Genomic DNA, 22,946 nt, shown 5'->3' with positions numbered 1-22,946 from the left:
GTGGTGATATATTTATAGCCAAAATGACGCCACTAAAACAAACACGAATTGGAAACATTTTGTTCCACTGTGACGTAATTACTTTACATACATACATCTATTCATACAGATCTAAGTGTATGCAAATCAAAAGCAAAAATATTTCGATATTTTTAATGCCGGTTTTCTCAGTCAACTTTTTCAGTATTCATTGGCTACTCAAAGAGAGCAGGTCATGCGGTTTCTACTCAAGTGGTTAGTTGTCCGGAACTTACTACGTTAGCTAATTAACGCGCGAAGAGAAACCCATATTTTTAGTAAAGTGTGACTAATAAAATTCGTCGTTTGTTTCTACGTATGTAGAGCAGTTAGTACCTGGCAACACAACGGGCTACAACAAGAAAAGTTCAAAAAACGTGGTAAAATTTTGAAAAGCAAGTTTTAAATTATTGTGATTTTAAAGTTAAGAAATTGCAAAAACGGGAAAAGAAAAATTTTCAGAGGTTTATTGCACATCTAAAACATACAATTCAAAAAAAAAAAACTGACGACAAAAGAGTAGTTTAAGTTAGTGGTCCCTGGTGTTCATTAAAGAAAAAATTATAAACAATATTACAAAATCAATATGTCTTCAACAAAATTCATTGCGGTTCTGCCTCAACCCACACAAATTGGGGATAAAATTAGAATTAGCGGTATTGTTAGCCAAAATGCTGAACAGTAAGTAAAATTGTATAACTATGTTATCTATTAATTTAATTCGACATATAACGCTCTCTTGCACACAAAAAGGTGTGAGTACCAAGTACTCGTGAAGTTCAATGTGTAAACATGCAGATGTACGTCCAGAAAACTAATGTTTTACGCTAACTAAAACTCGCCCAGATGGTGAAGCTAAACTACAAGAGAGGGTACCTTACCCGAAACAAATAACTACAGATATTTTGAGAAGACTTCCCTCTCGTTCCAATTAACAGCGATTCAGATCCCGATAGAAATATAACATGCATATGCAATAACAATGTGGTCCATATGGATCAGTTTGTTGTTGCATTTGTATGTTTAATTTTTATCGATATCTGGATCACTGTTCATTGAAACGCGAGGTTCGTTGACTTTTTATCGGCCCCAACCGATACCGACAAATTATTGTTATATTACCGACAGTAAATGATTATCGCCAAGCTATGGTTTGTTACCGACTTCTTATCGCCGAGTGATCGGCTTCTTATTAGCTTCTCTTAGGCTTGTTGAGGACGGTTCATAGACGGGTCATCGATTTTATATTGAAGTTTTATCGGTATCTCTTTCATAACAACCGATGAGTTTTTTGATAAGAAAGCGAAAGCTTTGTGACAACATATCAATAACCTTTTGATAAGACAACAAATCTATAACTTTTCGATGATCAATGGATAACTTTTTGATAACATATCGGCAGCCTCTTCATAAAAAATCGATAAATTTTTTTATAACAAGTCGATAATCTTTCTATAACCAATCGCTAACTTTTTGAAAACATAATAACTTTTCGATAAATAATCGATATCTTTTCGAAATTAACCCTTCAAAAAACGCGAGAACTCCATAGATAATGTAAGGAATACTCCTTTGGAAGTATAGGAGTGTTCCAAAACTAATCTGTATTCATACAAAAAATGTGCTCCAATTAACATTGCGATGTCCTAGGAGAGGAGTAGGTGATCCCACTCTCGCTTTGTTTGTGAGTATTCCATAGAGTACATACGTGAGAGTACTTTCCAAAGTACTTTCACTGTAGTACTCCATGGAGCACCCACAGAGGATCATATGCCAAAGTACTAAAGAGGAATTGTGTCGGAAAGAATTATCGGAGTGAATTTAATTTAAAATGAAAGTAAATGAAGAGGGGCAATACAACTTTTATTTTTTTTACTACGAATATTCTTATGCTAATATTTCTCTATACTATAGTATGTATACATAAAACCAGTGCGCGGTTGCATTTTATCAGAGTTGCCATAGTAAAATTTTATTATCAGTTATTTGTATGCAATATTTTACTTTTGACAACTCTGTTCGATCGTCATCGTGTCGTGATCACGGTCGTTAAAAAAAACGAGCAATGATCGGCTGATGGTGGTCCGCAAACGCATTTGAAAGGAGTATTGTTAGACGTGAAGAAAATGGAACACGTAATCCAAAAATTTTTTTAGGGAAATCAAAAAGTTTTCGATAACAAACCGATAATTCATTGTCATCGATAACAAATTTATAACACTTAGATAACAAGTTGATAACTCGTCGATAAGAAATGTTATTCCTGTCAATTTGTTCATGCTCCGCTAATGGTACGATCTGTTGTTGTTGTTGTGGTTGTAGGATAGGTAACCTCTTACAGTAACCAGATCCTTGAGCTAGAGTGATGCGCGTTTCCCTAGGGAGAGGGTGTTCCTGTTCTGCGAGTTCTGGCTATTTTCAGTGTAACTCCATTTAATTTGGCGCTCTCTGTTATCTCCCTTTTTTTTCATACCGCACTAATGTCGCTTGTCTGCTGTTCCATACCCAGCATCGTAGCTTGCTCCAACGATCCCTGAGTCATTTTTTTAGCCACTCAACGCTGGCCTGCCATTGGGCGCTTTTGACAAACACAACCGTTAATCAGTCATTGACGCCCCGATTCTAAGCGTTACGGGTAAAATAGTACCCAGAACATTATGTAACCGAATATCGTTACCAGTTCTTTTATCCGCGATTCTGGCCCAAGTGGTAACGCTGTCATCACCGAAAAACTCACCAGTGTCTGTGGAGAAATTTGAAAGGTAGTTTTCTTCGCTTTCACGGTGCCACTTTGGTCCATTTGTACCAAAAATGGGCCCTTCCAACCCCATTTGGTCCGCTGGTCCCTTTTCTTCAATTTTGGTCCTTTTTAGGCAGTAGCCACGATTGGTACTTTTCTTTATTTTTTATTCAGGTAAAATTTCACAATATTGTCCAAAAATTCGCCACACTTTCGTTATCCCCCATATAATTTTGAATTTACTTCAATGGAACTCTCACCATAAAAAGTCAGTCAATAAAATGTACCAGAACAATAACATTTCACCTAGGATATAATTTATGCCAGGCATTAAAAAGAAAAGTGTTGGTAAACACATTGTCGTTAATTGTTGATGAAATAACCGGCTAATCAAAAAACAACTCTTGTTTTATAATAATATTAATAACGGCTAGATATTTCCATGGGTTATACAACATTATGTAAAATGTATGAAAATAAAAATTGCTTCTCGTCTAGCATAGCTTATAGCGAGCATCCTGCCGTGAGCCTAACACTTTCAAAACTTATACAAAAAAATTCTATTCATTACTTCTCGTTTGCCACGTTGATATTTAAATTTTTCTCACCCAGCTCAATGAGTTCAAAGAGTTCCAGGACTATTGTGGTGTTAAGCCACGCAAGGTAATTGAAAACTAAGTATCTTGGCACAAGAAATATTTCAACTCGAAGACAAAAGGAAGCAAATGCAAACGAGATTTGATTTCGGAAGAAATGTTTTGTATACAATTATTACCGTAGGTGCTAGCTCAGGGGTTCCTGGGATCAAAACTCACACTTACTGAATCTAGGCTCTGATATGAAGTTTAAACGTTAAGGGAAAAAGTAAGCATCTATAAAAATAGTACTAACAAAATCGCCTAGTTTCATTTATGATTTACTGAGTTTTCCACATACATAGTTTGGCAACATCAGAACGCAAATTTTGAACATTTTCTTACTAAAACCTAACTGCAATATACATTTTATTTCATTGCAATCAACAACATAATGCTAGAACCAAGAGCTTTGTGGCCAAAACCAGGTTCACAACGTTTGGTTGGTGAAAAACATAGACTTATCCTATGTCAAAATATAGAACCATTTTTGGTTGCATGCACATATATTTGTTTGTTCAGCTTGAATTAAAGGAAAGTCTTCACTATGTTTAGTAAAATTTTGTATTTTATACTAATAAAATAAAACAAAAATTTGGTCCTTTTTTTCGATGAATTTTGGTCCCAAATGAAAACATGTTGTGGCAACCGTGTTCGCTTTACCGAAAATTTCTCACTTGTAGATACGAGGTTAACGAATAAACGGGACGATGTGTATATGCATATTATGCATGATAAGTTTCTACATAGGTATATTGTAATTTATTCTGTGAAAGTACATAATGTAAACAAATATGTATAGCAAGAGGCAACACTTTTTTACTATTATCTTTACTTATTTGCGCTTACAATTCTTTATTTTTCAGTTTTGCCTTTTTCTAAACAACAGCTGTTGTGTGGTTATTTCGATGTAACCACCTACTTTTGTGGGTAAAAAATTATCCGGCTATTTTCGCGGTTAGAATACCAAAAGGGTGTAAAAGTTGCCACATGATTTCGTTACCGTGGTGAAGAATGTTGTTACCACACTAGAATCGGGGCGTTAGTGTGACGTTAGCCACTTGACTTTTGCGGGGACAATGACAATTTCACCAAAAACAAGCTACCAGATTGAAAAAATTTACGAATTTTTCTAATTTTGATAGATTTTATATTAACAAATACGACTAAATTACTTTCTTAGCTATTTTAAATAAAAAAGAAAAAAATTAGCCCCATACCTTCGAAATATTTTAATACGAAATATCAGCCTAGAAAAGAAGGGTTTTAATAGGTTTTACGAGCTCCCGAAAATTGTTTTGGTGGAAGAAACATGGATTGAAGTATGCAAAGCAAGGGAATATAGCCTTCTTGAGTGTCCGTACGTTTGCTCAGAACATTTTGACAAAACATACACGTTTGCCAATTGCTTGCCCAAAGGAGGTCCTTATAAACCGACAGCGCAATTTCTTGATAAATTGGCTATAAGTCGACATTTTTCATTTTTGTATTTATTGTATAATTCAAGCGTTGCACTTTAGGAGGGAATTGTTAAACCGTTCTTAGGGAGAAAATTACCCTGTAGCTCTGCAGGTTAGCCACTACCCTTCAAAAAACGCGAGTACTCCATAAATAATGTAAGGAATACTCTTTTGGGAGTATAGGAATGTTCCAAAACTAATCTGTATTCATACAAAAAATGTGCTCCAATTAACATTGCGATGTCCTAGGAGAGGAGTAGGTGATCCCCCTCTCGCTTTGTTTGTGAGTATTCCATAGAGTACATACGTGAGAGTACTTTCCAAAGTACTTTCACTGTAGTACTCCATGGAGCACCCACAGAAGATCATATGCCAAAGTACTAAAGAGGAATTGTGTCGGAAAGAATTATCGGATTGAATTTAATTTTAAATAAAAGTAAATGAAGAGGGGCAATACAACTTTTATATTTTTTACTACGAATATTCTTATGTTATTTAGCATTTGCGTGAATAAAGAAACTAATATTTCTCTATACTATAGTATTATACATAAAACCAGTGCGCGGTTGCATTTTATCAGAGTTGCCAAAGTAAAATTTTATTATCAGTTATTTGTATGCAATAATTTAGTTTTGGCAACTCTGTTCGATCGTCATCGTGATCACGGTCGTTAAAAAACGAGCAATGATCGGTTGATGGTGGTCCGCAAACGCATTGCAAAGGAGTATTGTTAGAGTACTCCAACATGAAGAAAATGGAACACGTAATCCAACAATTTTTGCAGGGTAGTTATGAGAGTGTTTTTGCCCGTTGTACCAGGGGTCACCTTGGGACAGCCCCGCCTATACACATTCTGTGCCCTTTTAGCATTGACATAGATGTACAGACTTTGGAGGTACGCTTTTTCTCAACATGTCTTGAGAAATATCCACTGTAGGGGCATGATAATAGGGCCATGCTAGAACAACAGGATTTTTCGTTTTTTTTTTGTCTAGGGATCAAGCTGCAATAAATATATGAGTCATTAACCAATATATGAGTCATTATCCACTATTTTTCAATAAAATTGCATGTTTTATTGTATTCTCAATCGATATATATGCACATAAATCGTGCTAAAGCATATTATTATTGTCTCAGATGACCATTGCGTTTTCATCCTAAAGGAAATTTCCATCTCGAAAAACCACAATTTCCCCTTAAACAGTAACGGTATGGCAACGCTCCTGGCAAAACATTATGAAACTTCAAAAATCCCCAAATACGTCAACAAATTTTGAGTGGAACTACGTTCTTTTATGTATCATGCGCCCATTGAAGGGAATTAGGGATACGTTTACTTTACTCAACGCAAGAACTCGCACTGATATCCTGCCGTGAATAATTGGGACGAAGTATCTTGCTAACATCCAAATTATCGGTACAGTGTCTTGCTTAATGGATTCTAGATGCACTTTTAAAGAACAGGAAAAAACAAAGCACTGGGTACAGCCTCTATTCATGGCAACCGCAACATACATATCTGAACCTATAAGCAGGGAAATACAAAAAATCACCTGCACATTCCGTAATACTTACAATATACCAATAGCACACACTACGCCTGTGTATCCACATTCTCTAGCACCCCACACTACGCCTGCATTTACATTCTTCATACGGCCGTCATACCTATAGAATACTACTTACATAGGCTATGCTTACGCTTACGAATACACCTTACGCTTGCATTCAGGATTGTCCCATATCAAAAAACCACAATTTTTTTTTTTACATTCTAAGACACGCAAGAACGTTTAACTTAGTTTAAAATCATTACTTAATTCAAATGACGCCAACATTATTACACGCTATTTTTCAACTTCCGTAACTACCAACATACCGTAGGTATGTAAATGCATACGTAATGAAGTGAATGACTTACACAAAAAATAAGCAATTCATACGATGGTAATGTAACACACTAGACAGGCTTCAATTAAAAATACTATGTTAAGACTCGATAAGGAGTTGAAGTTAAATACAGGCAATTCCCTATTCGAGCTACTTGAGAAGAACTACGTAATATCTTTGGGCTGAAGTTTTTATTGTATACGTATGAAAAGCTGTTTGTTTACAAGTGACGATTGGATGAAATGACGTGAATTAATTGTTAGCCTGTTTTGCGATAACCGTCGCCAGCGAGGTCAAATCATCCTCCAACTGTCTCTCCCAACTCAGTGAAGGCTTTCTCTTGTCTCTGTTTACAAACTGCTGCAGCGTATTCGTTCATCCGCATAACATGCCCTAGCTAGCGTAGCCCTTGGATTTTTAATCGCTACACTATCGTCATGTCTGCGTAAAGCTCATATAGGTCATCATTATACCTCCTTCGATACTCGCCGTCGACATCACGGATGGGACTATAAACCTTCCGGAGAACATTTCTCTCGAATACTTCAAGAGCCATCTCATCTTCTGTCGACACCTTCCATGATTCCGAGCCATACATCAGGACAGGTATGATGAGTGACTTGTAGAGCGAGAATTTTGTTCGTCGAGAGAGGACTTTAGTTTTCAATTGCCTAAAGAAGCACTTGTTGGCAAGAGTTATTATCCGATTGATTTCTAGGCCGACATTGTTTTGCTTTTAATACAGCTTCCCAAATGAACGAAATCCTTCACAGTCTCAAATTTATATCCGTCAACAGTGACGTGGCTACAGCAAGTACTTCGTCTTGTCCAAATTCACTGCAAGACCCACTTTCAAATAAACAATAAATTTCAAATAAACAATAAATTCCAAGCTTCAAATAACCAATTATGGAGGATAATTTAACAGTGTGGAATGGAAGGGCCACTCGCGTAAGCTAGCAAAACTTTCACAAAGCTTGTACCCCGCGTATATCTCGTAAACGTACATAAACATGAGTTTCATTTGCGACGTTTCCATGGTCAAGAAAGAATTACGAGTTTTGAGCGAGTTGCCTTCAAAAATTATATTCGAGGTTGTCATAGCCTTAGATTTAACTTACATCGACTGCCTTTCTAGATTTAATTTTATATGGTAAAACTTGCAAGATTTAGAGTTTAATCTTTTCATAGGCCTGAATATTAAATTCCTAAATGGAAACATAGTATAAAATAATAGTGGATATAGCAAAAATATCAATACCTATAGGGCAGCAGGGCTCAATCCGGCCATGATAAAAATTTACTACTTATCATCTATGTATTGATAAAAATTCTGAATAGTGACTCATAAATAGTTTTCGGTTGACGTTTAAAAGCGAAATATATGTATAATTTCGCCAAAATAAACAGCTAAATATGCATGTAATAAAAATAATTATGTAGGCGAATGTTTATAGTGATTCTTATTAAAATATGACACTTAAAAATGCACACATTCCTATTAAATCAGAAATATTTAAATACAAATTTACATCAAAATAATGTGAAAATAGATCCTAAAATGTTTCGTAGGTGAATGGTTTTCTTCTACATACATACCGACATTCTAACAAATGTAATACTTTTAAACCATGCATGATTAATGGCTAAAGAATTGGTCATATTTTTTGTTTCAATACATTACCATTAGCCATGCCAATCCCGGGATGCCGTAGGTTTCTATGTGCCTTGAATCCCGAGATTGCAACCCTCCTTAAAAATTATTAAATTAATTAAAATCGAATATTTGCTTTAAAAAAAGTTTTCATACATTAAAATGATGAAAATTAATAACAACAAATCTTTCAAGATATAATTTAAAAAAATTGATAAAGAAAGCTTATCACGACAGGCATATATATTGACCTATGTCGATTTGTATGGACGAAAGTTAACCGATATCGCGCCATCGATTTTTCGATAGGATTTGGGCTCAGGAAAAAAAGTTCCACTACGCATACCAAAAAAAATTATTTTCGAGCCTGCGAAAAAAAATGGCGAAAGGGTAAATTTTTCGACCAACACACTCCCCAAAACCCAAAAAAAAATTTATTTTTCAAAAAACTGTTATCGCCGTTTTTACAACAGTTGTTTGATATTTTTTGGGTTATGGGGAGTGTTTTGGTCGAAAAATTTACCATTTCGCCATTGTTTAAATGACTTAAGCTATGAACATTTTTCTTTGGTATCTTTCATAGTCCTAAGTGTTCTTAAGTATAGCATCACTATTTAACACGCTTTTTATTAGAACAATTAGGACTGTGATATAAACTGTAAGATCTAATAATTTAGGTGTAAAGTTTTAATGTTAAAAATATATAATTATGTACAATATGGAATTTTTTGTCGCAGACGAAGAAGCCTAATTATCGTTAAAGGTTACAATGAACTTATAAAGTGTTTTATCAGTCAATTTATTTTTTACTTTTTAGTTAATTTTATTAACCAATAATAAAAGCTTATTTTTAAAAAAAATTTTTTCTTTAATTTTATTTTTTACTTTTTAGTTCGTTTTATTAACAAGTAATAAAAGCTTGTTCTTAGAAAATATTTTTTCTTAAATTTAATTTAAATATAAATTTTTTTTTAAATTTTTAGTAGGCTAAAATATTGTTTAAATTAGTTATGTAATCTTTACTTAGTTATTTGTAACGTTTCTCATCCTATCCATTTCTTTTAATGCATAAACATTACAAGGTTTCTTCGAAGTCAACTTTGAACAGGCAATTTCTTCAATTCGAAGGCCTAAAGACGTAACTCGGCTTAAAGCCACATAAGCTTAACCAGCAGCAAATAATTTGCAGCCTAGATAAATAACAGCATGATCTACAGTAGTTCGCTGCATTTTGTCCACAGTTGAAGCCCACGACAAGACAATCGAGAGCATTCTTCTTTCAGCTGTGCCGTGATTAAATTTAGAAGGAAATTGAACTGATTTAGGCTGTATTATGTGAACGCCATCGTTACCAAAGTCTACGCGAACCGATGGTACATCATTATGGTATAGTTGAGCACGTCTGTAATTTGCCCATATAATTTCGGTGATGTGACCTATTGCTCCATTTACAAGTCCCTTAGCAACGTCAACGTTAGATCTCAACATAACTTTAGCACCAACAAATATTTCTAGTTCTTTTGGAAGACGTCCTCTTTTGTTAATGTCCGAGTGTATTATATTATTGTAACGTGTATTATGTATTGTGCAATTCCGCTTATTTGCAACCTTCTACCAACGTTCGTATCGCTGTAAATCGAATAAATAACTCCAATATTTAATAATGCCAAATGGCCTTTATTAAAGTACTTCACAATAACACTGATACTTCACAACCAATAGCTTGCTTAAATGAAACTGATTGTCGTGCCTCTACTGTTGCGGCCTTCTATACTCTATGATTTCTCGTTTGCATACTTCTAGGCTCTTCCAGAATTTACTGAGTTACTGCTATATAATTATAACTACAGATGCACGTGTATAGCTCTCATATGCGCGTGTATTTGTGAGCGACACTTCCACAATTATAATTGCATACTTTTGGGAGCTTCTCCGCTGCGGGTACGTACATATGTGTAGACATAATGATTGAATTATTGACGTGCATACAAGTCACTGCTTAGCATCGGCTTAGAGATGATAGTATCCCTTAGTGCTGCTAATATTCGTTACACTGCCCTCCACCTAAGTCTGATCGTCCCGATCTCTCGATCTAAACACCGCTAGCATCTCCAAATGTACCACTCTTCTACTTCGTGGTTTCCCACTGGTTTGTATGCGGAAGATGGTATCACTGATCTTCTTCACAACTTTGTAGGGGCCTTCCCAACTGCAACGAAATTTCGATGGAACACCTTTCCGCCGGTGAGGGTTGTATAGCAGTACCAAATCTCCCTCCAAGAAACCTTCTGAATTATTGTTCTCATCGTGCCTACGTTTCATCTTACTACTCATTATCCTAGATCGTTCCCTCGCACTCTGTTTTTTGACCAATGAAGAACTACTTCGCAGAGCTTGATCTTGACGGATTGACTTTGCATCATCAGTATCGTCTTGATGTTTCACAATAGTAGTGCGCGCTGGCTCGAAACCACCCTTGCATCCTTTCTGGAAAATTCTTTCAGTCGTTTTAGTGCGTCCATTAGGCTCTCTCGCAGGTATCTTTGATTTTGCTTTATTTGGCCCATTCGTTCCATCAACCTTTTCTTTGACTCTCTTGGCCTTTGTCGACTCTTCTCTACCAGTACTCGATTACTGCTGAACCCTTTTTCCAAACTGAAGTTAAGTGGTACATCCTGGTTCTTATAACGCATAATGCTTTTCGGATATTCGTGCGATCCTGATGTCATGGTCAACCAAGAAGTCCACTCCCAATATGACTTCATCAACGATCTTCGCCACAACGAATTTTTGTAGAACTGTGACCTTTCCAATTAAGATTTCATATATCACTTTTCCCTGGACTTGGTTATACTCGCCTGTGACCGTACGCAACCTTGCTCCAGGTAACTGTTTTACTCTCCTGTTAACCAAGTCAGATCGAATTAAGGAATGAGATGCGCACGTATCTACAGTCAGTACACGTTCTTTGCCATCCACATTCCCTCTGACGGTAAGGCTGCTCGATTTTCTACCAATTTGCGACACAGATATCACGGGACATTCAATAGCTGGAGCTAGCTCTCGATCTCTACATCTTACTCGCTCTTGCTCATCCCTTCCAGCTTTGTTATTAAGACCACCCATGCTGTTGAAACCACTAGGATCAAGATCGCAATGACGTGCAATGTGACCGGGCTTCCCGCATTTGATAACTCTTTCACTCCGCTTTTGCGATTCTTTCAGCGCCTCCAATATTGCGTCTACCCACTCTGCCCTTTCTACTTCCACATGGCGTGCTTTGAAAACTGGCTTACACAGAAGCGACGCTGTTTCCTGAATCAGAGCATGTGATACCGTTTCTGCGAATGTTGGCTTTGGGTTTGCGTATGTAGCTCGCTTTGTTTCGACGTCCCGTATGCCATTTATAAAGCTCTCAATCTGTTCCCTTTCAGTGTATTCCACGGGTGCGTCCGCATTCGCTAAATGTGCCAGCCTTTCAACATCCGACGCAAACTCTTGCAATGTCTCACCAGGCTTCTGTAAGCGGTTCAGTAACTCCATTTGGTATATCTGTCTCCTATGCTCAATTCCGTATCGTCTCTAGAGCGCCCATCAATGCTTCATAACAGTTCCGTTCGCCCTCTGGAATGGTTTGTAAAATCTCAGCTGCAGGCCCTTTCAACGCCATGAACAGTGCAGCAACTTTATCTTCAGCATTCCAGTTGTTCAATGCTGCGGTCTTCTCAAACTGTAGCTTTAAAGATCTGGAAAGGAACAGAACCGTCAAAGGATGGTGTTTTTATCTTTGGATTACTCGCTGAAGCAGCCGGACGATTAACTTGCAACTCCTGGATACGTCCTCTCAAAGCATCCACCTCGGCCTCGATTTTTTCCTCAAACTGCGTTATTTTCTCGTCCATACGTGCTTCCAATTGTGCAGAGATCTTCGATGATACCTGTGCTGAAATTTGTGCCGACATTTCGGATATTCGTGCGTCTTGTGCTTCAATTTTAGATGTTATTTCTGACAACATCTCTGAGATACTTGTCTCCTGTGATTCCAGTTGGGATGCCATATATGTCTTTTGCTCTTCCAGTTGGGATGACATATTTGTGGATATCTGTGATGACATTTCTGTTATACGCGTTTCTTGTGCTTCAATCTTGGACGTTAGGCGTGTCTCCTGCGATTCCAGTTGAGATGCAATACTTGTCTTCAGTTCATCCAGTTGTGATGCCATACAAGTCTTCTGTTCTTCCAGTTGAGATGACATTTGCGACGACATTGATGTTACTGTCGATGTTTGTGCAGATATTGCAGCCAAAATCGTGTTCAAGTCTGTGCTCGTAACTGTCTGCGATGTTTCACTTTTCTCTTCAAATTTTGTTGTCTCCTCGCCATCAAGAGGAAAGACATACTCTTCCACGTTAATTCCCTCTAATTCCATTGCCTTTCGTAGTCGTGCTTGAAGTTCAAGTTTATTGCCGGTTGTATTCAATCCACGGCTCTCCAACTCCTTCTTCAGTTGCTGGATCTTCAATTCACTCCACTTTGCCATGTCCAAGTTGTATTCAAAATCTTCGGAATTTATTCAGCAATTCCGCTTATTTGCAACCTTCTACCAACATTCGTATCGCTAAACTGTTGAATAAATAACTCCAATATTTAATAATGCCAAATGGCCTTTATTAAGTACTTCACAATAACACTGATACTTCACAATTGCTTAAATGAAACTGATTGTCGTGCCTTTACTGTTATACTCTATGATTTCTCGTTTGCATACTTCTAGCCTCTTCCAGAATTTACTTAGTTACACGTATATATCTCTCATATGCGCGTGTATTTGTAAGCGACACTTCCACAATTATAATTGCATACTTTTGGGAGCATCTCAGATAAGATATCTGCATATGTTTTTGCGTTGCTTCTCCGCTGCGTGTACGTACATATGTGTAGACATAATGGTTGAATTATTGATGTGCATACAAGCCACTGCTTAGCAACGGCTTAGAGATGATATTATCCCTTAGTGCTTCTAATATTCGTTACATTATTAACATCAATCTGATCTTTTTTTTTTTGTTCCATCAATTAATTGCTCTTGCTAATAATCAGTTATCAGCTGAGTGAAAGAAATTGTGCTTTTGAAACGATACGTTGAGCCAACTGTCAACAACCAATCGATAAAAACGTTGAGTGAATAGAGCGGAAAATTTGTATGCTCACTAATTTGTGGTACAGTTGAAACTGTGCGTTCCAAGAAGTTATCAATAATCAACTTCGCCAGCAGTTGTGCTTTTGGAATGCGCCCCATACTTTGTTCAACTCATTCAAATGAATTTGTATATATGTGCATTAAGGCGGGTCGATTTTAAAATCGCTCATTTCTCTGTGAAAATCGTATTCTAGAGATCAAAATAAGAAACTTTGCCGAAGGAACCATACTTCTAAAACGAATTCTGATGTTCCCCAATTTGGGTCGAACTTTTGGGTAGGGGCAAATTTTGAAAAATCCCACTTTGACCCATTTAGAGTGCTCCAATCGAGTCCAAATGTATGACCGACCCCCACTAACTTTGGAGGTCAGACCCACCGATGCCAGTGGCACACCCCCTGGAACCCCCCTGGGGGGGTCATTTTTTCTTTCAATTTTCTTTTTTTGAAGTTATTCAAAAATTTTAAGTTAACACGAAAACTCAATTAAAAATTATTTTAAAAATTCAAGTAAAGAATACAAAGTAGTTAACACTATACCTGTCACTGTTGCTAGTGCAGAACGTTCCTTCTGCGTCCTTTCTATAATCATAGATCGTGTTCACCTCAAGAGCGAGTTTCAGGACTTGCCACGCTTTGTGTTGAATCTGTTTTGGCAAGACAGTTAAATTTTGATATTATTATAAAAATTTGGAGCGAAAAAAGCAAGTAAAGCCACTCTTTGATATCCGAACTTTCTATATTGAATAATTAAAATAGATAATCATCATTAAATTTATCAGAAATGTATTAAAATGTTACCAAATAACTAGAACAGATTATTTGAAACAATATGTGGCTGTTAAAAGAGAATTTTATTTCTACGTTACAATAAAATAGTATAAATAGTAAATATTCTGTGTTAATTTTATTGCCTGCTCTTAGTCCAAAAAATCATTTAGTTGATGTGGCAACAATTTTTTTGATGTAATCCATCAATAATTATTAATGAATGAGACGTCATTAATTCAAGTTAATCAAATGTATTAGTGGATTTTTTATAGAGGGCCCGTAAATTGTTTAGTCCCGGGCCCGGATTTTCTCTCTACGGCCCTGCATATTCATAATCGAAATAAAATGTGACTAAGTTAGTTGAAGCATTTTTGACAGAGAGCACATATAAAATTGTGTCAAACAGTGCTAACTAACTTAAAATCATATTTTATTGTGACTTTGCCTATGTGGCGTTCAGTTTACAACTACTTATTGCAGATCTCTGCTCTGCGGGTTAAATCTGTAAAACAAAATCAAGTGCGCAGAAAAGTATGCAACATTGTGCGATAACAGCCTAACTTCTACGTTCGTTGTATACACAATCAAAGCGAAGGTACCTGGTTCTTGAGCCGCTGTAGGTTATTCACCATCCCTCTAAACAAAGGACTTAGGCTTTTATTCCCTTGTGAACACAAATCTTTACCGATACCTCTGTTATCGATTAATTTATCGAATTCTCGCAAAGTAATATTGCATTCCCTGCAAAAATTGTTGGATTACGTGTTCCATTTTCTTCATGTTGGAATACTCTAACAACACTCCTTTGCAATGCGTTTGCGGACCACCATCAGCTTATCATAGCTCGTTTTTTAAAGACAGTGATCACAACACGATGACGATCGAACAGAGTTGCCAAAAGTAAAATATTGCATGCAAATAACTAATAATAAAATTTTACTATGGCAACTCTGATAAAATGCAACAGCGCACGGTTTTATGTATACATACTATAGTATGTATAGAGAAATATTAGTTTCTTTATTCACGGAAATGCTAAATAACATAAGAATATTCGTAGTATAAAATATAAAAGTTGTATTGCCCCTCTTCATTTACTTTCATTTTAAATTAAATTCACTTCGATAATTCTTTCCGACACAATTCCTCTTTAGTACTTTGGCATATGATCCTCTGTGGGTGCTCCATGGAGTACTACAGTGAAAGTACTTTGGAAAGTACTCTCACGTATGTACTCTATGGAATACTCACAAACAAAGCGAGAGTGGGATCACCTACTCCTCTCCTAGGACATCGCAATGTTAATTGGAGCACATTTTTTGTATGAATACAGATTAGATTTGGAGCAGTCCTATACTCCCAAAGGAGTATTCCTTACATTATTTATAGAGTAATCGCGTTTTTTGAAGGGTTGTCATCGGAGTTATACATGTGTGCAAAATTTCAGCTCAATCGGACACCGGAAAGTGTATCAAATTTAACTTGCAAGATTTTATTATAAACAACAGCCAAGTGAAAGTAAATAAAAACTTATAAAAAGGGGGAAATTTAATCCCTGTCCGTGAAAATTATAGAAAAAAGTACTTATAGTAGTATATTAGTAGTGATAGTGATTTTGTAAATGACAGTAGATATTCGGAAAACTATTCATTATTTACTAAATATTTCGTGAAATGATATATTGTTAGTTACACTGCTTTTTTGATATTTTTCGAACCTTAAACTCAGACTTTGACTTTGACAGAAGAGTCCAATGTGCAGTGTAGTTTAGGTACAATCTTGCTACACAGAGTTTGTTGACGGTGAAACGGGGCAAAGAGCGAATCATATTCTTGGCAAATACCAAAAACTTTCTTGGACCTATGCCACTTGCTGCTTCTATATCTGACAGCTGTATCCACTGCTAATAGCTGGAATCTTAGCCTGGCAAACGCAGGGCATGAGCACAAAACGTACTTGATCATTTTCTCCTCAAATCCGCACTTCTTACAGCTACTATCACAGACCAAGCCTAATTTAAAGGCATGTGACGCCAGAAGACAGTGTCCAGTCAGAATACCCGTCATGAGTCTACAGTCCTCTCTTTTTAATGATAGAAGCAACTTTGTTAGCGTAAGGTTGTAAGAACTACACATAATCTTCGACACTTAACCGCTTGATCGATCATGTGCACCTCTCGCCTTCACTTAATCTGACCCAATCGAATTGGGACGTCTACGGGAAAGAGAAACGTGAAAATTTTATAGAAAATAAACTAGTTCCCCGGGATTATGTATTGACGTTTTACTGTAGATTAAGACATGACTTTCTAAACACAATTTATTCATTTTCGCAAGCTAAGTTGTTGGAAAATAAAGTATAGAGAGAGGTTCCTAAAACATCTGGATTTCAAAAGTAGAAAAAATTTACATCCTCAGTTATCATGTTTCATTACCTACACGAAACGTAGGGTTTTAGAATTGATATTGAAATACGTAAGTAGGCCATAGGCAATTTTATGTCTGCTGTGATTTAAATTTTGTACAACAAAGAATAGCTTTGAATACATCTGTAAGGTTATCACCTCATCATCCATTGCTTTAAAGTGTGATGGTTTAATTTGGCAATGATGTCATAGACTTAAAACACATTACGATTTTGTACATTTTTTCGGCTTTGGTTCTTGCTGCTCCTGCTTTTTTAATCATTCGCTAATGGAAGTACGAAAAAAATGCTACAATAGACATTTAGAGGTGCGATGTCAATTAGGGAAATATTTTTTTAATTGATTAAAAATTATTCTGCTTTACGCATGTTTGATTATATTAGTAAGTAAATTTGCTTCTGGCACTTTTACGAATTAAAAATTCCAAGAAAATATGAGAGCTGATTCTTGTTTAATAAAACCAAGTGCACACATACTAAGTATGCCTAAAAATATATACAAAAGTGTATAAAATTTTAGTTCATGTCTAGTTTTATTTCCGAAAAGAATTTTTAAAATAAAACATGTGGGTTTAATTTCATAGCGGCTAATTATTAGTTATACAATTAGCACACGATTCTTGAAACTTGAAGAACGTGTCAGCCTTGCAATAGAGCTGTAAAAGTAAATATCGATACATCGAGTACTAGGTTCATGGTGCGATTATCGATGTTTTTTTCTAAATGTCGAGTACTGTATTCCCATTCTTATTCCTTTTTCTAGCGGCAGAATTACCAGCGTCTAAAACTTTTGGTAAGACAAATAAAACATGAATAAATAAAATTACATACATTATGTCAGATTTGTGTTTATTTTAGATGAGTACCTAACAAGTTGGTGGCTCTGAATATTGATAAATTCTTACAAAAGTTCAATGTGAAAAGTACGTTATTTTTTCATATTATATACACATATATACATGTATTCGTATATGTATCCATTTTGACAAAATCAGTAATACTTTTCCAATATGCCACTATTGCAAAAAATGTTATAAAACTAGTGGTAATACGTCCAATTTATTTCCACATCTAGAACGATCGCATACAAGTGCAAATTTAGATTCACATAGCTCGCCAAATAAGATTAATTTTTATATGAAAAAAACATATGAAGATCCATCATCACGTAAAAAGGCTTTCGACAGCACCTTACTATGGTTTAGTCACCGCAGACGTTGGACCTTTTCCCATAGTGGATGACAAAGGGTGTTGTAACTTTGTATATACCCTCGTTTCGCTGTATAAGCTACCATCGCGGACAACTTTGCAGAATGTGTTTTATGATAGTTTCGATGTTATGAAGACAATATTACATATATATATATATTGTATTTACATAAATGCTTGATAAATACCTGATGTTGCTTTTAAATTGAGAAGGCGCTTTTCACTATAAAAAAATTCGATATATATCGCGATATATCGATACCCTCCCTTTTAAATATCAAGTAAGCCGAATATCGATACTTTTGCAGCTCTACCTTGGACCGATATGCGAATTCCTACACATTTTTCTCAAGAGTTCCTTTATAAAAAGTATGCATTTATATCTACTCTCATCTAGCAGTATTTTGGCAGTATAAGATGAAGGTGGTATGTGATAGAGATATGTATATTAGGGTGGCTCGATTTGTATGGACAAAAGTTAACCGATATCGCGCTATCGATTTTTCGATTGGATTTGGGCTCAGGAAAAAAAGTTCCACTACGCATACCCAAAAAAATAATTTTCGAGCCTGAGAAATCTCATTTTTTTTGAATTTTTTCGACTTTTTTTCATTTGATTCTAAAATTTTCATTTATGCCCTGTCCGACCCAAAAATATCCGCTAAAAACGTTGGCGGTAACAGTTTTTGAAAAAAAAAATATTTTTTTATTATTTTATGGTTATCGCCAACGTTTTTAGTGGACATTTTTGGGTCGGATAGGGTATACATGAAAATTTTAGAATCAAATGAAAAAAGTCGAAAAAAGTAAAAAAAAAAATGAAATTTCGCAGGCTCGAAAATTATTTTTTTTGGGTATGCGTAGTGGAACTTTTTTTCCTGAGCTCAAATTCTATCGAAAAATCGATGGCGCGTTATCGGTTAATAAATCGACCCAGTCTAATGTATATTGACAGTTGGCAAACTTATATTAGCCGTGTTTTTTTACACGCGCATACGTTTACGTTTGCGCGTAAATAAACGCTTATCCTCGCTTAGATAACGCTTAGGTGACCCATCTTGCGGTAGTGGTTAAATAACTAGCTACTGCATAGGGTGTACCGAAAAGCGGAGACACAACCCTCTGATGGCCATAGTGTATAACATATAGCTGAATCGGATGCGATGAATAGTGGACACAAACCATTTGTAGAGGTGATACATAGGATTAGTGCTGAGGTGAAAAATAGACACATATTTCAGTTGCATCTTAGTATAATGCATATTGAAATTTAGGAGTACTAATTTTATGCGGAGCAATTTCAGAAGAATAGATAAAGATTTATGGACTGGAAAGTTGACGCGTAAACGTAGATAGATGTTATAGTGTTTATTATTTGTTATAAAATTATTAACTTTGTATTTTATACTTTAAATTTTAAATATTTTGTAATCGCATTCGTTTTTGTAAATGAAAATTTTGGATTTTTCAAAATGAAAATTTTTTGATTTTATAAGATTTTATACTTTGAACTTAAAATAAATAATTTTAAAAATATAGATTTGTGAGTTGTTATACATAGATGTAAAAAAACACAGCTATTATAGTCCCTGGGTAACCGATACACAATTATACAAAAATATAATTAAGATAAGGTGGCAACCCGACTGAAAACTATTTTTATTTAATAACTAACTTCGTGTTCCAATGATCCATATGGATCACATTGCATTTGCATGTTAAATCTCTATCCATATATGGATCACACTTCATTGGAACGCAACATAAGTGTTACGCCTTTCGTTTGATACCTATATTCGCATATTTGTTTTTATACTCAGTTGAGCAGAGCTCACAGAGTATATTAACTTTGATTGGATAACGGTTGGTTGTACAGGTATAAAGGAATCGAGATAGATATAGACTTCCATATATCAAAATCATCAGTATCGAAAAAAATTTGATTGAGCCATGTCCGTCCGTCTGTCCGTCCGTCCGTCCGTCTGTCCGTTAACACGATAACTTGAGTAAATTTTGAGGTATCTTGATGAAATTTGGTATGTAGATTCTTGGCACTCATCTCAGATCGCTATTTAAAATGAACGATATCGGACTATAACCACGCCCACTTTTTCGATATCGAAAATTTCGAAAAACAGAAAAAATGCGATAATTCATTGCCAAAGGCGGTTAAAGCGATGAAACTTGGTAGATGGGTTGACGTTATGACGCAGAATAGAACATTAGTAAGATTTTGGACAATGGGCGTGGCACCGCGCACTTTTACAAGAAGGTAATTTAAAAGTTTTGCAAGCTGTAATTTGGCAGTCGTTGAAGATATCATGATGAAATTTGGCAGGAACGTTACTACTATTACTATATATGTGCTGAAAAAAAATTAGCAAAATTGGATGAAGAACACGCCCGCTTTTTAAAAAAAAAAATTTTTTAATTCAAATTTTAACAAAAAATTTAATATCTTTACTGTATATAAGTAAATTAAGTCAAAATTCAACTCCAGTAATGATATGATGCAACAAAATACAAAAATAAAAGAAAATTTCAAAATGGGCGTGGCTCCGCCCATTTTCATTTAGTTTGTGTTGCGCAGATTATATTAAAAAGTTAGAGTTGTAAGAAAACGCGTGTTTTCTGTATGGTTAGAAAAACGGAAGTAAGTATTTTATTGACATTTAATATTCAAGATATCATTTACATAGAACGGTTGCATTTATTAGTATGCATGTGTAATTCCAAATATACATAGCTTAGTATAAAATAATATATTTATTCAACACCCTTCCGGAATATATATTTTATACAAATGGGCGTAAAATTACTTTAAGCCAACTTCGTTCAAGAAAAAATTAATTTTGGTTGCGGTTACGGCCTTCGTTAAAGTATCCGCCAACATATTCTCAGAAGTAATATATTCAAGTTTAATTTCACCGCTTTCAATTTTTTCTTGAATGAACTTTGCTTTAATATTTACATGTTTTGTGCGCGCAGAAAATGAATTGTTAGTTGCTATGAACATTGCGCTTTTTCTTGTCACAAAAACCACCATAGTCTTCGATTCGCTTTGAACTAGTTCGTTTTGTAATCGCTTAAGCCATATAGACTCTTGAATAGCACAGACCATTGACATCAATTCTGCTTCTGTGGTTGAAAGTGCTACAGTTTGTTGACGCTTTGTTGACCAGGAGATTGCGCCACCTTGATACATAAAGATGTACCCAGAAGTGGATCGTCTGCTGTCGATGTCACCAGCCCAATCTGCATCACAGAAGCCAGTAATTTCTTCAGAGTCTTTTCTGTATAACAAACACTTGTTTGTGGTGCCTTGCAGGTAACGCATTATTCGTTTCAGTGCAGTCCAATGTGCCTGACCGGGGTTAGAGGTGAAGCGACTTAAAATATTCACTGCATAGCAGATGTCCGGTCTAGTAATCTGTGCAGCGTATAAGAGACACCCTACCGCCTGCATGTACGGCACGTTAGCCATCGCCTTTCGTTCGGAGTCAGACTTCGGACACATTTCAGATGTCAACTTTTGATTTGTATCGATCGGTGTGGATATTGGATTACATGTATCCATGCCAAAACGCTTTAAAACATCGGCGATATATGCCGACTGATCAATCTTTATGCCGCTATTGTCGCGTGTAACTCTCATGCCTAAAACTGACTTAGCTTCGCCAATGTCTTTCATTTGAAACGACTTCCTTAGACTCTCTTTTAGTTTCATGATCTTATCAATTTCGTTGCTGAATATCAGTACATCATCTACATATATAGCCACAAAGAATAATTTATCTTTCCGATTGGCATGGTAGATGCATTGATCCACTTCACTTCTGTGAAGCCCAAAGCTCAGTAGTACGCGGTTGAGTTTTTCGTTCCAAACTCGACTTGATTGTTTTAAGCCATATATTGACTTGCGAAGCTTGCAGACCCTTCCGGAATTGTCATCAAAACCAATAGGTTGTGTCATATATAGCTCCTCCTTTAAATTTCCATTTAAAAATGCGGTGACAGCATCCATTTGGTGTATAATCAAATTGAACTTGGCCGATAAAGCTAAAAGGAATCTAAGCGATGTATACCTTACGACCGGCGCATAGGTTTCTTCGTAGTCGATTCCCCTTTTTTGACTATATCCCCTTACGACAAGTCTCGCCTTGTGTCGAACTGCTTCGCCATCAGCATTCACTTTGGTTTTAAAAACCCATTTACTTTTTATAGCTGTCTTTCCTGGAGGTAGCGTGGTAAGATCCCAAGTCTGGTTAGCCATGTGCGAAGCCATTTCATCTTCCATAGCTGACTTCCATTCGTTTGCATTTTCTAGCGATAAAGCTTCTTCAACTGTTTGCGGCTCTTTAAGAACAAAACTCAATGCACAAAAATTATTGGAAGTACATGACTTACTATTAAGTCGTTCAGATCTACGTACCTCCATATCAGCTAAAGAGATGTTAGCTTCCGGCACATATGTTTTGTCGTTGGCATCTTCCTCATAGCTGCTCTCATCAATGGATTCTAAAATGCCACTTGCATCAGCATTACTACTTTGTGTTGTGGCACCTTCTTCTTCTGAATAACTTGCTGATGACGATTCAATATTTTCAGCACTTCCCTCTGAATCGGCAACAGTTTCGTTCGAATTTTCTCTTAGATCATAAACGTAGTTATTTTTAGGCAGCGCTAAAGAGATTTGTTTTTCATTCTCAAGGAACGTAACATCGCGACTGATGATAATTGTTTTTGTTAGTGGGTTAAACAGCCTATACGCTTTAGCAGTTTCACTGTAACCTACAAATGTGCTTTCAATAGATTTCGGGGCCAACTTGCTTCCCCTTTTTTGTTTTGGTATGAGTGCTAAGGCTTTGCACCCAAATACTCGCAAATGTTTTATATTTGGTTTCTTGCCTGACCAAAGTTCTTCAGGGCTAGCATTTTTTGA

General features: G+C 36.0%; 1 protein-coding gene across 2 annotated transcripts in view; it reads left to right on the top strand.

Annotated features, from left to right (window-relative positions):
* Nucleotides 1-203: 203 nt before the first annotated feature.
* The window catches only part of LOC137234606 (uncharacterized), a 66,386-nt gene continuing 43,643 nt past the window's right edge, over nucleotides 204-22,946 (top strand). For both annotated transcript variants that reach the window (XM_067758064.1, XM_067758061.1), the window contains exon 1: nucleotides 204-699. In XM_067758064.1, the coding sequence (XP_067614165.1) occupies nucleotides 605-699 (95 nt within the window). In that variant the 5' untranslated portion in view covers nucleotides 204-604. The remainder of the gene's footprint in view (nucleotides 700-22,946) is intronic.

This window comes from Eurosta solidaginis, chromosome 1 (assembly GCF_040869045.1).
Source record: "Eurosta solidaginis isolate ZX-2024a chromosome 1, ASM4086904v1, whole genome shotgun sequence".
In the NCBI taxonomy this organism is placed as follows: domain Eukaryota; kingdom Metazoa; phylum Arthropoda; class Insecta; order Diptera; family Tephritidae; genus Eurosta; species Eurosta solidaginis.
The sequence above is the reverse complement of the archived record's forward strand: the minus strand, read 5'-3'. Positions and strand labels throughout refer to the sequence as shown.